At 27.7% G+C, this 15,773-nt stretch overlaps 4 protein-coding genes across 5 annotated transcripts; 2 read left to right on the top strand and 2 right to left on the bottom strand.

Annotated features, from left to right (window-relative positions):
* Positions 1–266: 266 nt before the first annotated feature.
* Positions 267–3,222, bottom strand: Rpn6 (regulatory particle non-ATPase 6). Of its 2 annotated transcripts, XM_083085583.1 has the most exons (5): positions 3,054–3,222; positions 2,493–2,860; positions 1,187–1,581; positions 775–1,099; positions 267–594 (listed from the first exon to the last, which is right to left on the bottom strand). In XM_083085583.1, exons 2-5 carry the CDS (start codon positions 2,811–2,813, stop codon positions 364–366), a joined length of 1,272 nt encoding a protein of 423 aa, XP_082941709.1. In that variant the 5' UTR covers positions 2,814–2,860; positions 3,054–3,222; the 3' UTR covers positions 267–363. The 2 variants fall into 2 exon arrangements, with proteins under 2 accessions (XP_082941709.1, XP_082941708.1); XM_083085582.1 differs by having other exon boundaries at positions 2,493–3,221.
* Positions 3,223–3,818: 596 nt separating this feature from the next.
* Positions 3,819–5,333, bottom strand: LOC145962869 (uncharacterized). The gene is made up of 5 exons (XM_083084272.1): positions 5,157–5,333; positions 4,942–5,066; positions 4,492–4,848; positions 4,082–4,349; positions 3,819–3,952 (listed from the first exon to the last, which is right to left on the bottom strand). The coding sequence occupies exons 1-5, from the start codon at positions 5,315–5,317 to the stop codon at positions 3,874–3,876; spliced, it is 990 nt and encodes a 329-aa protein (XP_082940398.1). The 5' UTR covers positions 5,318–5,333; the 3' UTR covers positions 3,819–3,873.
* Positions 5,334–8,765: 3,432 nt separating this feature from the next.
* Positions 8,766–10,872, top strand: LOC145962473 (uncharacterized). Its single transcript, XM_083083529.1, has 6 exons — positions 8,766–8,809; positions 9,186–9,338; positions 9,414–9,666; positions 9,798–9,866; positions 10,593–10,682; positions 10,789–10,872. The coding sequence occupies exons 1-6, from the start codon at positions 8,766–8,768 to the stop codon at positions 10,870–10,872; spliced, it is 693 nt and encodes a 230-aa protein (XP_082939655.1).
* Positions 10,873–13,600: 2,728 nt separating this feature from the next.
* Positions 13,601–15,230, top strand: LOC145962472 (uncharacterized). The gene is made up of 5 exons (XM_083083528.1): positions 13,601–13,680; positions 13,761–14,013; positions 14,154–14,222; positions 14,960–15,049; positions 15,144–15,230. Exons 1-5 carry the CDS (start codon positions 13,601–13,603, stop codon positions 15,228–15,230), a joined length of 579 nt encoding a protein of 192 aa, XP_082939654.1.
* Positions 15,231–15,773: the final 543 nt, after the last annotated feature.

Here is a 15,773-nt window from a genome sequence, read left to right as displayed (position 1 = left end):
TAGTTTTCAATATTGTATGACATTTTTCTCCACTCTTTTTTTTTGAAGAATATTTACGAAAAATAATTCCAAAAAAACACGAGATTAAAGAGTATGTTGATTAGATTTCAAGCAAATTAATTTTATATATGTTAAATAACTTCATATTTATCATTTTTCAAATTAAAATTCCTACTATTAATAAAAGCCATTCTCTATATAAACGTATTGTAAATGAGCTTTTTGTCATGACACTTATGTGTCATCCACATTAATTACGAGAAAAATACAGTTAATCGATAGTATTTAATGAGAATAACTAATTAATAATGGTTATAATAATTGTGATAAATTTTTTCTTGTATAAATACATATTAAATAAGGCTAGGTGAGTTTCTTGGCTTTCTGGTAAAGTGTATCAACGACTTTTCCCATGCTGTGTATTGTGTCTAATGCGATTTCGTAAGTTTTATCGCGCGGTGTATCCTCGAATACAATTAAAACACCTTCTCCTTGATCGAGAACTCCTCGCAGTTTCTTGTCCAGAATCATTTGCGATAGTTTCTTTTCTACTTGTGCCAATGGCAGAGATATGCACGAGGCAATATGACTCACCTGTGAAAAAATATTAATATATAAAAAAAGAAATAAATTAATTTTATATATGCTTTATTGCTAATATAAAAAATTAATTCACCAAATAATTTATAGTTGAAAAGAAATATAAAACTTCTGGATTTTTTACAAAATATTTCTACGCATGTTAGAAAACATTATGTATATCCATATAAATACCTGGACTCGTGAATAAGGTTCGACTAAACGACATAAATTTTGCTCCAGCATAGCATCATAGAGAGAACCAAGGTGTGCACGTACAATTACGTCGTCTTCTAATTCCTGCCGGTATTGCTTAACTGCCTTCTGAAAATCTGCTAATGATCGTCGGTGGCTAGCTTCAGCTACCGCACGCATTGCGTCTAGATCTAATCCCGCGTATTTTACCGCCAATTTGCCAGACATAATAGCTTGAACGTCTTCCGGTGTGCGCAACATGATTTTAGACAGTAGCATGTATTTGAGCGCAGTCAACGCCTTGGGACTTTCAACACTGTCATATCTAAATATAGAAAATGGAGGTAATGTACTGTTATAAAATATAAGAAGCGAACAGTTGCAGTAATATAAAGATATTGACTATGATTACCCTTCAAAGGCTTCATAAAAATAAGAATAAGCAGTCTTGAAGTCTCGTTCATCCGCAGCGTGCAATATTCCTGATTGTAGATCTAGAGCTGCTTGCATTTTAGGTGGACAATAAATCGCATTGGCAGTCGTCCTGGCACTGGTAAGCGCCGCTCTTGCTTTCGCTAAATTGCTCAGCGCATGATATGTCTTACTCTCTAACAATTGAACCTCTACTAGTAGTTGTTTGTCATCCAGTTTTTTGAGTTCCTTGAGGAGAGCAGACCCTAATTGCAACGCTTCACTGAACATGCCCGTGTCGAAGTAAAGAGCTATTAAGCGGGCTTCTAACGATTGCCTTAAAAACGTTCTGCGTTCTTCCTTTGCCCATTCTATGCATTCTTTACACAATTGCACCTAAATATATAATGCATGTAAATACATTTTACACTTTTTTTGTACAAATATTAATATCATTTTCAAAAGTAAAAAGACTTAGAGTAAAAAGAATTAGAGAATTAGTAAAAAGAATTAGAGAATTCAAGCTTAGATACAAATATATATCAGGGTGTTTCAAAGTCAAACAATCAAATTTTGCCAGTATGTTCTGAGTAGAAAAAAATGGTACATATAAACATAAATCTGGAAACTTGATTAAAATGTTATAATAAAGTATGAAATATGAATAGCAGATTCATTAATATAAGAATAGGTCGAAGAGGTTTATCTAAGGAAGACCAATTGTTTGGCCCTCGAGATTACTAGATCTTATGCTGTTAGACTTGTATCTGTAAAGAAATGTACAAACAATACTGTATCAGAGTCGACAAGAAATTTGTAACAAGAAATAAAACCATTTTAGAAGATCAATGACTGACAATGATCAATGATGAAAAACATTCACTGAACTAAAGCAAAATAAAATTCATAGTGTTAAATTTAATATCCCAATGTCAACTTGTTTTTTTTCTCAATGTAATATAATAATAAAACATTTCTGGACTTATGTTTACATAACATCTTTTTCTTATTTCTACTTGTAAAATATTTGCAAAGTTTGATCGTTTAATTTTGAAGCACCCTGTATATATATAGTTGTAATCCTCAATAAGCGTGCAATAATTTTGCATTGTGCTACTATTGGAAAACTGAAAATATTTATTCAAATCTAATAAAAATGGAATATTTGGACAAGCATGATTTGACATTTTTCCAGCTGATTTTTTACCAGCTGGTGAAAAAAAATACATAATCTAATCCATTCTTTGGCTTGTCCAATTCAATATCTCTCGTTACAGATTATATTATAGAACAAATCGTCTCATTACCTCAATACCTATACCAGCTTCCAGATCCAGGAAGAAGTCCACCAAGGATCGCACGAGCTTGGCAGCCTTTGCTTTACTAATAAGACTAAGGAACGGCCTGGTGGCCTTGATCAGGTCGGCCAGCTCCTTCGCCTTACCCTCCTTCTTATAGAGCTCGCCCAGATGCAGGATACCCTGCTCCTTGACGCGGATGTTGTCCTCATCGTCATCGGCGACTCCGATGCTCGGATCCGAGACGATCTCGTTGAGCAAAGAAATACCCTCGCTGCGGTTCGTCATCGAAACGGCCTGAGCCCGCTCGAACAACATCGCACCGGCCATCTCGGGGTGATTGGTGGTCGCACACCTTCCTCGTAGGAGCGCTAACCCTAACGTCAAGTCAACGTATGCGTGTTATCGTTTTCCTGATGTCGCTAGCGCGGGAGAGAAAATCAAGAGATAAGGAAAGTTGGTGTCGCGCGAAATGTCAAACAGCAAACGCCGCGTGTCCCGGATGGGAATCTATGTCTAGAGTCTCGCAATCTCGCGCTCAAACAATCTCGTGCGAGTGCGTTCACTCACGCTTTCTTCTAGCCCTGTCACTCCTCACCACACTGCTCGTCGGACACCCGAGATCGCAAAACTCGTGTCATGCTGCTACGTGAGTCAAGCGAGTCACTAGAGAACCGCGGGCCGTGATTCTCGCGCACCTCTCGTGAATGTGCGTGGGATAGTAGGTTGAAGGATTGAATCGAGCGCGAAGCTCGAGATTGAAGATGAATATGGTCTTCGTATCTTTTTCTAACAAGAGAAAGCGGGAAACCATAATCTCTGAGCATCCAATCATATGCTCGATCATCATTCCGTAATCACGACCGAGAGAGAAAGAGATACAACCATTGTTTTCTTTCCTTTTTCTCTACCTGACAATGAATTTCAGTGTAAAGCACTGGGAACAGCTAGTTCTGTTCTTATTAAATAATCATGGGATGATTTATAATATCAAATAAAGTATATCCATAGTTAAATAAAATAGAAATTAATTAGGCTGTTTAATCATGTTTACTTTTTCTATCTATATAAGCTTAATAAAAGATATTCTAATAAAAGCTTAAATTTTTTTATTTGCTTAGAGAGAAAATAACTTTGTTGCCATGTAGAAAATAGATTTTATTTGATTAAAATTAACATTTTTATCAATATAATTAATAACATATAATAAATTTTTGTGAAACACTAAGTTTTTTTATTATACTTTTTCATATTTTTTTTTCATTTATAGCTTATATAAAATATTACCTTATATTTTTCCATTGCAAATTCAATCTATTGATGCATTTGCAAATAATTTGCAATAGAAAAATACAAGGTAATATTTTATATAAACTATAAATAAAAAAATCTATTTTTCAGCATGCATTAATGAAAATGAAGCATTTTTCAATATCGTCGCTTGTAAATTGCAGAGTGTTTCTTCCAATCTGAAATATATAAATAAACAATCTTATATATATATATATATATATATATATATATATATATATAACTTAAAATAAATCTAGAAAAAATATAAAAACAGTTGTCACAATTATACACACACACACACTTACTTTTTCTGAAGATTTTCTATTTCATTATACGTTTCAACAAAATTCTTCAATCCATCATTTACAGCGCAATACGTTTCGCCTTTCGAATTAATTAAATTCATGATGCTTTTTAAGGTATTCGAACATTTTGCTAATATTTCTTGAGTTCTTTCCCACTCAGTTTGCGTTTTAGGAAGTATTATATCATTACATCGCAATACATCCATAGGTTGTAGAAGAGATTGTAGCTTGGATAACATATCTTTTGCTATTTTAAATGTTTTATGTTCTGTAAAAGTATAAATGTAATAAATTGTACATGTAATATATATATATATATATATATATATATATATATATATATATATAATTTTAATATATAATCCCATATGAATAAAGTTTAATATAATTTTGAACAATTTAAATCTTACTGGTACATTCTGTTACTGCAGCTAACTGCGCATCTATTTCTTTTTGTGCTAAGCTTAAGTTTATTATATCACATTCCCTTGATTTGATTTTCATCAATTTTTTTGCATCTTGATCAATTTCTTGTGCTATAGTTGCCAACTGCATTATCATCAAGCGCTTTTTCTCTTCAGCCTTTTTTTTTATTATGAGATTCATCATCATAGCTTGTAAATATTCATCATAAAGAAGTCCAAGTTCTACCTCTTTGCATTCAGTATCTGTCTTCTTTTGTTTACATTCAGTATCTAAGTTTTTTGATAAATGCGATGGCATAATTGATTGCCTACTGTTGACTGCAATCTTCTTTTTCAACATTTCTATGAGAAGTAATAATACATAACATTATAATGCCGTAAAATAAAGCAGTCAAGAAAATTTAACAAAATTAAATGTTGATAAAAAACTCTTACTCTGTGTGATATCGCCTGGCATCATGGTTGTTCTATGAGAAGTGGCTCTATTTTTTGAAATATTAGATAATGTGGCATCTAGTACAGTTTTTCCTGTAATCTCTGATACATTTGGGTCGTTAATTCTATAAAAAAGCATACATTGTATACAAATTAAAATATAAACTTTAATATATTATGTTTCACTTGACAAAAGTTTAAAGTAATAATTTTACCTTCGAATACGTCCGGATTTTGGAGTACCTTTTGGCTCTTTCTGCATTTTTCTCACTAAACTTTTAATATTTATCGAATAATATGTATCAAAGTCGTTTAATCTGAAATTTTTATACTTAATCTTCTTCTTTCTTTTCCCTCCAATATCTTTAACACACATGTGTATGTCAATTCAAAGGTTGCGTTCGAAAATCCACTCGTTGGAGTGCTTTCGGTTGACTAATCAAAACAAAGCAGTATATATTACTTTATTCTGATTGGCCAATTCAACGACGAATAGGTTTTCGAACGCAATCATGTGATGCTAGAAATTGCAAGAAACTCTAAAAATTCTCTATTCGATAGTCAATCAGAATGTCTGATCGACTCGAATGACAAATGTAATGGATCTTCGTTTTACTCTTTTTAAACTTGAATAATTTTTTTATTTTTAAGTGACGTTACAATAAAATTACCGTATCAAAGGTAATTTAAGTTGTATATTAAGTTGTATACTATATTATGATGAAGTATAAATGTTAGAATAAAGTAATGGACATTTCAAAAACAATAACGATAATTGTAAATATATATTTGCTTGGATAAAGACAGACCCTCAGATAGTATATGTTCATTTCACAGACAATCTCTAAACGTATACATAATGATTTTAGATCTCTTATGAAATCAATACATGCTGCTTGGGACAACGTATTCATCATAAAACTTTTTTCGATAGCTCGCGACATATAAAATATTTAACAGATCGATAATTGTAATATGCATAAGTGCAGCAATTACGATATAATTGTGTTGTATTCCGTATTCGATCGATAGTAAAATAGTATGGTTTGTAATCGTGATGATATCCGCTATAATTAAAAACGTTTGGACGATTCTCTCATCACTTCTGATAATCAATTATGTATTTGGTTTAAAAACCATGGAATTTCCGACAGGTCAACCAAGATTATGGTTTAGCCTCATATACATATTGTTTTCGTGGTCGTTTTATTTTTTCTTACGGTATACAACAATGTTCTCTTTTATGAGTCATTTTTCCAACATACATCATATTTTTCAAAGTTTGAATGATTTCATAGTGTTATTATCAATTGCATTTGGAATATATTATGATAAGGTAAGAGAATATTAACGCACACAAAATACATTCTATCAATAAATAATCTCAATTAATTTTGAATAGTCTTATTGTGTTAGTGTCTGGAATAAATTATTGAGATGTAAAATTTCTTATATTTATACGTAGGAAAAAAAAATTGTCATTAAAACATAAAATACATTACACACTAAACAACATAAATTAACAAACTTCTTTGGTGATACATTTAATAAAATTATTCCTTGAATATAAAATATTCACATATCTTAACATACAATTGTTATTAAAAGGCAGGAGAATAAAATATTTTCTTTGGATTCTCTTTGGATGAGTGCTAATAATTATTTATTTGTGTTCAAAGTATTATGTTTTTTTTTCAGAATTTTAAAAACTGTTTGAGAAAACTTATCATAGTAGACATCAAGCTAGAAAAATTAGGAACAACGATAAATTATCAGCAGTTACATACGAGAACAGTACGGCTCGTTTTAGCATGGTTCGCGCTAGTCTTATTAATAAATTACGTACATTTCCTATATGTGGAATTAATAATTTAAATAATTGTACTTTTAATATTTATATAATTAAATATTTATACATAATTTAAATATTTAATAATTTTAAGCAAATGTCACAAAAAATTTTGTAAATAGAATATCGTATACTACACGCAACATTAAAATGTTTGAAAATGTAATGTGTTAATATACTAGTTTTATGGATTACTAAAATAAACATTTTTAGTTTTTTAAATCTACTGACAGAAAAACAAGAATATGCATATAAATATACTCTATCTGTTATAATAATATAGATCTCATAATTATTGTTACAATTGATTCAATCGCCGCTACGGTTTTATGGCCTTGGACTTTTTCAATTTGACTTTAAATACTTTCAAAGAGTACGTGCAATTGTTATATTATTATGTAATATATAATTACAAATAAAAAAATCCATAAATTAAATCCATAAATATTTAAAAAATACTGTTTTTGTATCTTTACAGTCTTATCTAGTACCTTTATAATGTCTATATAATGACCGTTGTAGTTATACTAATACAGTCACAGATTGACAAAAATATGTTAAATAAATTGTAAATAATATAATACATAAAAGCCTAAATGGACATTGACCTAAACTAATTGATATGTAAAACAAATTCTTTTAAATATGTGATATTTATTATATATTGTACTAGATTAAAATATTTGCCATTTCTTTAAGAAACGTTGCAAAATAAAAATCCAAACTTTTTACTTTATATTTATATCAGATATATTTTTACTTTACTCGTTATCATAAGAATTATTCTTTGCATAAAATCAATTTTATGTATAAAGTCAATATTTTATAGAATAATCACATACTAACAACGTAAAGAAAAACACTGATTTACGATTATTTATTATATATATATATATATATATATATATATATATATATACACCTGCAGTTTCTAAAACATTATTATACGTTAAATACAAATTGCTTATTCATTAAAATACATATTGATTAAAATAGATACTATCATTTATTATTTGGTAACATTTTTCAATATTAATAATTCAATATTATTTTTCAATTTATCTGTATTGTTAAATATATCGCATATAAAACAGATCGATTATATTTCAATAACTGTAAGTGCCCTAATTGAAATTATAAAGATTATAATCATATGATGAAGCTAGCACAACCAATCCGCAAATGAAATGCAGTTCGAAATCGAAACAGTATACATGATGACTAAAAGTATTCGAACAATCTTAACACCGCTCTTGATAATCAGTTATGTGTCCGGTTTAAGTATTATCGAATTTCCTGTAGGTTATTCGAGAATATGGTTCAGTCTCTTGTATATGCTGCTATTTTGGTCAATTTATTTCTTCTTATTTAATTCTACAGTACTATATTACTTTAATGAATACTATACTATCATCTACCAAATAGGCACTGGTCTAGATATTTTAATGACATTATTGTCAATTGTATTCGGAGTGTATCATGAAAAGGTATGTATGATAGAGAATCGTTAATTATATGTGTATTAATAATAAGCAATTTTGATTATGTATATGACTATTTTTGATATCTAAAGTAGCTATAAAAGTTTTAAATAATACTTATCCGTTTAATTAAACAAATTGTCACAAAGACACGCAATATTCTATGTATTATACTAATACTACAAATTATTGATAAAAATTTTTCTTCTTGACATATTCAATAATAATTTATTAATTTAATAATTTATTGCGTGTAAAATATAAGACAATGTTTAAAATTAACATATACATCTTGTAATTCTTTTTTGAAAAAATTATAGCTATTTCAGTTACATTAATAAGTTATATTATCAGATGTATAAGATTGATTATACATGAAAAAAATTATCCAATTAATTATAAATATTAATTATTCGTCCGCCGTATTGTCTCTTTGTGACAGAAATTTAGAAATTGTTTGAAGAAGCTCGATATTATCGATAGTACATTGCGGAATGTCGGAACAACGACAGATTATCACAAGTTGTACAAAAAAACAGTATGTCTCATTATAGGATTGCTTCTCATGATTATAATAATGGCCTATGGAGAGTCATTTTGGATGAGAAACGAGTTCAATTATGATGTATTAACATCTACATATGTCATTTTTATAATTATGAATTATTGTTCTTATATTAACATGATCAATGACTTGATTATTGCAAGTATTTTGGGGTTGGTACATCTTTTTATGTTTTATGTATTATTGCGAAAATTATTCTGACATAATCATGTATAAATTCATAAAACTACACTGTAATGTATAGAAATAAAAGTGTTCCTTGAAATTATTTTATATATTTACATTCAAAATGATAATAAATTTGCATATGTTTGTTACCTTACTTATTAATTTTCTTTTACATTTCTAGGTACATAGGATTAAAATTTGATCAAGTTAATCAACATCTTTTAGATTTAATAAAAGATAATAGACATGAAATAAAACGAGTTTGGGAAAATTCCATACTCCAACATAAATATTCACAACCTTTAAGTAATGAATGGTTAATATGGATCGTAATGTAAGAAACTTAATGTAAATTCTATCAACTGCAGTTATTTTAAACAATAAAATTTAATACTGTGTTTGTCTGTAGGCATCTTCATTTGGAATTACGTAAAATTTCTCGTGACATGGATTCGATATTTGGAGTACAAATGACTTTAAAAATGGGATGTAATTTTTTTTGGCTAGCGCTCGACTTGCGTGAACTTTTCAACGTGATACTTATCAATAATTACATCAAATTTAATAAAATACTATTCATTGTTATGGCACTAATCTGGCTTTGTCATAACATTTTAAAACTCTTCATCATTAATTATATATGCGAAATAGTCTGCACTAAGGTATTAATTCTGCATTGAAAATGTATTTATATGAATTTTCTTTCAAGAATTATCTAATTATTAAATAATATCATATTTACATATGTCTTTTTTGAATTAAAAGAATTATTCAAATTTTATTTCGACTTCAGGCAAATGTAACAAGAAATTTAATACACAAAATATCTTATTCTACTTCTAATATTGAAGTTCGGGAAAATGTAAGTTTTAATATTAACTTATTCAATTTTATTAAAATAAACGGGTGTACTTCCGAAAACCGATTACCTCCGATTTGAATGAAATTTTGTAGAAAGCTTCTTTTTAGCTTAAAATACAAGCCTGTAAAAGGAATTTTGGCAACTGCTACAAAAAAGTCATTTTTTTAAAAGCGAGGTTCCACATGGGTTTGTAACTTTCCACGCGAAGCGAGGGGGACGAGATGGGTGTGGGAGGGGGGGCCGAAGGCCCCCCCTTGCACCCCCCGTGTGTGTGTGTGTATTTGGCTTGTTGCGCGACCTTGTTTACATTTGTTACGATTTGTTTACATTTTTTGCTAGCCGTTACTCGTGGTCTACGTTTCGATTTGTGCTGAGTACGTATGTATCGTTCAAAGAAGTAACGTTAACTAGTAAGCTAATAAAGCTTTATTCAGTATTTTTTTGTGTATATATTCTAATCTTATCTATCAAGGTATGATTTTTTACAAATTGTTATTCGTGACGATTGTGTATTGTTTTAACACTTTTTTGTAGGAGTCGCCAAAATTCCTTTTACAGGCTTGTATTTTAAGCTAAAAGGAAGCTTTTTACCAAATTTCATTCAAATCGGAGGTAATCGGTTTTCGGAAGTTTATCCAAATAAACCATGATTGAAATTTGAGAAAAAATAAAAATTTGTAAATATATACATTAAAAGTTTATTAAAAGTTTTTTACATCAATATAGATATCACAGCTTCTATTACAAATAACTCAAGCGCCTGTCAGATTCTATGGAATTGGACTTTTTCAGTATGGCTATAAATTTCTTTACGGGGTACGTTGTAAAGTGTTTATTACCAGCGTAATTATTTATCACGAATAATTAAATATACAATTAAATACACAATGATTAGTTAAAAAGAAAAATTAATATTTTTTAGTTCACTTCATCAATTACGACCGTTGTAGTGTTATTAATACAGGCATGCATAAGTGAGCAAACATTAAAAAAAAATGATGATTAATAGATTGTAATAATACAATGTTGTGTATAAATGATTTCAAGAAGCGTTGACAGTAATACTTAGAATGTAATATATAAAACATTTTCTTCTAAATATTTTTAAGAAATCTCAATATTATGTGGAAATGGAAAAATTTGTTTTAATGTTGCAAAAAGATATTGTGTGATAAAAGATAAATTACACATGTACACACGCCATACACACGCACACACACATACAGCTTTTTCTAGTTTTTTCTTAAAATTATTTTTATAAAAAATCTTAAAATTTTCCATATATTTTACCAAGAGATACAACTTTTCTTATACTATGATAAAAAATATTTTATATACATTTCCTATATTCATTGTCCTATCATTAATTTTTCAATTAATATTATTCATTAATATTATTAAGATGTCGATGTATTTAATAATATTTTTAAGTACATGTAATGGTAATATATAATGCAAATTCTTGCATTAAGAAATAAAAATGAGAAATTTCAATAAATGTCAATAAATAATCAACATTATTAATAAACATTATATTATTATGTAATATATAATTACAAATAGTTAAATCAATAAATTTTAAAAAAAGTACTGTTTCCTTACTTTTACAGTTTACCACGTCTGTCATGATTGTCGTAGTTATATATTAATATACAGATTGATAAAAATATGTTAAATAAATTGTAAATAATATAATACATAAAAACGAAAATGGACATTGACCTAAAATAATTGATATGTAATACACATTTTTTTAAATAGGTGATATTTATTATATATTGTATTAAATTGAAATATTTGTCATTTTTTTAAGAAACATCGCAAATAAAAATCACAACTTGTTACTTTATTTTTATATCAGATATATCTTTACTTTATTCCTTGTCATAAGAATTATTTTTTGCATAAAATTAATTTTATGTATAAAGTCAATATTTAATAGAATAATCACGTAATATCAACATAAAAAAAGCACCAATTTACGATTATAAGTATATTATAAGTATATGTGTGTATATGTGTATATATATATACATCTTCTAAAACATTATTACACGTTAAAAACAAGTTGGTTATTGATTAAAATACATATTGATTAAAATAGACACTATCATTTTTTATTTAGTAATATTTTTCAATATGTATCATAGTATTGTATAAAGAGATAAAAAGAAAAAGTATATTAAGAACAATATTCATATTTCCGTTATGTATATGTAATGAATATAATTATGTTTTTACATATTCTATCTAAAAAGAAGACACATCATTATCTGTATTGTTAATTATATCACATATAAAAACAGATCGATTATATTTTAATAACTGTAAGTGCTCTAATTGAAATTATAAAGATCATAATCATATGATGAAGCTAGCACAACCAATCCGCAAATGAAATGCAGTTCGAAATCGAAACAGTATACATGATGACTAAAAGCATTCGAACAGTTTTAACACCGCTCTTGATAATCAATTATGTGTCCGGTTTAAGTATTATCGAATTTCCTGTAGGTTGTCCAAGAGTATGGTTTAGTTTTGTGTATATGCTGCTATTTTGGTTAATTTATTTATTCTTATTAAAGTCCTTAATAATATCTTACTTTAATAATGAATATTTTAATGCGGGCTATCATATATATCATATATTGAATTGGATTAGCATTGGATTTGATATCTTACTAACATTATTGTCAATAGTGTCCGGAATGTATTATGATAAGGTATATATGATTTTGAAGAATTGTTAATTAATTGTATATTAATAATGAGAAATTTTGAATTTTTGTACGTATACTATTTTTGATATCTAAAGTAGATACAAAAGTTTTAAGTGGTATTTATCAGTTTAGCAAAACAAATTGTGATGAAGAGACATGCAATATTTCACACGTAATATACTTAATATAACAAATTATTAATTAAAAATTTTTTTATGTGATATATTTAGTAATAATTTATTAATTTAATAATTAATTGTATGAAATATTGCATAAAATATAAGAAAATATATAAAATAAATATATACATCTTTTAAATCTTTTTTTAAAGTTATAGTTTTTTCAGCTACATTAAATAAGTTACAATATTAATATTATATAAGATTCACTATGCATAAAATTATCAAACTAATTGTTAACATTAATTATTTGTTCACCGCATTGTCTCTTTATAACAGAAATTTAGAAATTGTTTGAGGAAAATCGATATTGTCGATAATACATTGCTGAATATCGGAACAACGACAGATTATCACAAGCTATACAAAAAAACAATGTGTCTCATCATAGGATGGCTCTTAATGATTACAATAATGACCTATGGAGCGGCATATTGGATGGGAAACGAATTTAACTATGATATTTTAACATCTATGTATATCTGCTTTGTGCGAAATTATTGTTTTTTTATTAATATAATCAATGACTTCATTATTATAAATATTTTTGGGTTGGTATATCTTTTTATGTGTACGAAAATTATTCTGGCATAATTTTTCTAAATTTATAAAGCTATACTATAATGCATAAAAATATAAGATATATGTATATATTAAGATTTCTTTGAAATCTTAATATATACATATATTAACATTCAAAATGCGATAATAAATTTACATGTATTTGTTCCTTTAATTATTAGTTTCCCTTTACATTTCTAGATACATAGGATTAAAATATGACCAAGTTAACCAACATCTTTTGGATTTAATAAGAGATAACAAACGTCAAACAATGCGAGCTTGGGAAAATTCCATGCTCCAACATAGATTTCCACAAACTTTAAACAACGAATGGTTGATATGGATCGTAATGTAAGAAAGTTAATGTAAATTCTATTAATCGTAGTTATTGAGTTTTGAGCAGTAAAATTTAATATTGTGTTTGTCTGTAGACATCTTCATTCGGAATTACGTAAAATATCTCATGAGATAGTCTCGATATTTGGAGTACAGATGACTTTCAAAATGGGATGTACTGTTTTTTGGTTAGCGCTCGAGTTGCGTGAACTTTTCAGTGTCATACTCATCAACAATTATATCAAATCTGATAAAACACTATTCACTGTTATAGTGTTATTCTGGATTTGTTTTAACATTTTGAAACTCTTCTTCATTAATTATGTATGCGAAATTGTCTGCACTAAGGTATTAATTCTGCATTGAAAATGTATTTATTTGAAATTTTCTTTCGACAATTATCTAACAATTAAATAGTATCAAATTTTGCATATCGCTTTTGTGAATTTAAAGAATTATTCAAATTTTATTTTGCATATTCCGACAAGGCGAATGCGACAGGAAATTTAATAAACAAAATACTGTATTCTACTTATGATATTGATGTTCGAGAAAATGTAAGTTATAATATATACAAGATTATTAAAATAAACTATGATTTACTTATACAGGGTGGACCATTTTACCCTTTAATGGAGAATAACTCGAAAACCAAGCCCGGGAGAGAAAAATGTTTCAGACAAAAGTTGTTTGGTTTCGAGGGGGCCATAAGAATCTGAATCTAAAAATATGGAATTGTTAATTGCAAATTACATATTTTTTCTTCAAAACAACTATGTGTTTTCTTTACACCAGTTGATTCCTCTCATTATTTTGTACGTAAAAGTATTAAGATAAGATAATCGAAAAATGAATATTTTACAAGATATTTTACAGTTTATGTAAAATTAAGAAATTATTTCAAGCCTCATAACTCAAAAAGTACTTAACGAAAAGGTACTTAATTATAGTGTTTTGGAAAGCTCTCGAGATAAGCTACAAGAATATGCAATGACAAATAGTAGGTTCCATTTAAGAAATTGAAGGTGACCTTCATGTGACCTTCAAATAACTCTTCAAGGTCAAACCAATGATACCATCTTATGGCCCCCTCGAAACCAAACAACTTTTGTCTGAAACATTTTTCTCTCCCGGGCTTGGTTTTCGAGTTATTCTCCATTAAAGGTTAAAATGGTCCACCCTGTATATATCGTTTATGTCATAATAAAAAATAATAAATATTTTATATATAGTTTGCGCAAAAATGAAAAATAGTAACTATATACATTAAAAGTACTTTATTATATTAATACAGATATCACAGCTTCTATTGCAAATGATTCAAGCGCCAGTCAGATTCTATGGAATTGGACTTTTCCAATATGGCTACAAATTTCTTTATGGGGTATGTTGTAAAATATTTATTACGAGCATAATTATTTATTACGAACAATTAAATATATAATAATTATTTAAAAAGAGGAATTAATATTTTTCAGTTTACCTCGTCAATTACAACCATTATAGTTTTATTAATACAAGCGTGCATAAGTAAACAAACATTTCAAGAAAATGACACATTGTAAATTGAAATAATACATTGTAATAATACACTATTGTATAAGTAACTTCAAGAAGCGTTGACAAGTAATATTTAATAATATATAAAACAATTTGTTTTAAAAATTTTAAACAAAATTCTGTATTCTAAATTTAAATATGTATTTTAATAATTTTGCAGAAAGATGTGGTGTGATAAAAGATGAAATACACACACACACACACACACACACACACACACACACGCACGCGTGCATATATAAATGTATACCCTTTTTCTAGTTTTTTCATAATAAAATTATTTTTATATAAAGCCTCGAGTACAAATTCTCACAATAATTGATATGTAATATAAATTTATTTAAATATGTAATATTTATCATATACTGTACTAAATTGAAATGTTTGCTATCTCTTTATAAAGATTATTGCAAGATGTATGAAAATCTAAAACTTTTTATTTTATTTTTATATCGGATATAATTTTGTACTTTATTCTTTATCTCATAAAAATTCTTGTTTCATAATAATCTATTACCTATTTTATTTCATAAAAATTATTTTTTGTA

This window comes from Camponotus vicinus, unplaced genomic scaffold (genome assembly GCF_025532165.1).
Source record: "Camponotus vicinus isolate PSW18456_S1 unplaced genomic scaffold, iyCamVici1.0 SCAF_12, whole genome shotgun sequence".
Taxonomy (NCBI): Eukaryota; Metazoa; Arthropoda; class Insecta; order Hymenoptera; family Formicidae; genus Camponotus; species Camponotus vicinus.
This window is presented reverse-complemented; position numbering and strand designations above follow the sequence as displayed.

Coding starts and splice junctions, on each gene's coding strand:
- LOC145962869 (XM_083084272.1), bottom strand. CDS start 5,317: ATGTGTGTTAAAGATATTGGAGGGAAAAGAAAGAAGAAGATTAAGTAT. Junction 5,067..5,156: donor AAATCCGGACGTATTCGAAG/GTAAAATTATTA, acceptor GCTTTTTTATAG/AATTAACGACCCAAATGTAT. Junction 4,849..4,941: donor GCCAGGCGATATCACACAGA/GTAAGAGTTTTT, acceptor TACTTCTCATAG/AAATGTTGAAAAAGAAGATT.
- LOC145962472 (XM_083083528.1), top strand. CDS start 13,601: ATGCGAGCTTGGGAAAATTCCATGCTCCAACATAGATTTCCACAAACT. Junction 13,681..13,760: donor TGGTTGATATGGATCGTAAT/GTAAGAAAGTTA, acceptor GTTTGTCTGTAG/ACATCTTCATTCGGAATTAC. Junction 14,014..14,153: donor GCGAAATTGTCTGCACTAAG/GTATTAATTCTG, acceptor TATTCCGACAAG/GCGAATGCGACAGGAAATTT.
- LOC145962473 (XM_083083529.1), top strand. CDS start 8,766: ATGTCGGAACAACGACAGATTATCACAAGTTGTACAAAAAAACA. Junction 8,810..9,185: donor ACAAGTTGTACAAAAAAACA/GTATGTCTCATT, acceptor TTACATTTCTAG/GTACATAGGATTAAAATTTG. Junction 9,339..9,413: donor TGGTTAATATGGATCGTAAT/GTAAGAAACTTA, acceptor GTTTGTCTGTAG/GCATCTTCATTTGGAATTAC.
- Rpn6 (XM_083085583.1), bottom strand. CDS start 2,813: ATGGCCGGTGCGATGTTGTTCGAGCGGGCTCAGGCCGTTTCGATGACG. Junction 1,582..2,492: donor AAGCTGGTATAGGTATTGAG/GTAATGAGACGA, acceptor TTATATATTTAG/GTGCAATTGTGTAAAGAATG. Junction 1,100..1,186: donor TTTTATGAAGCCTTTGAAGG/GTAATCATAGTC, acceptor TTCTATATTTAG/ATATGACAGTGTTGAAAGTC.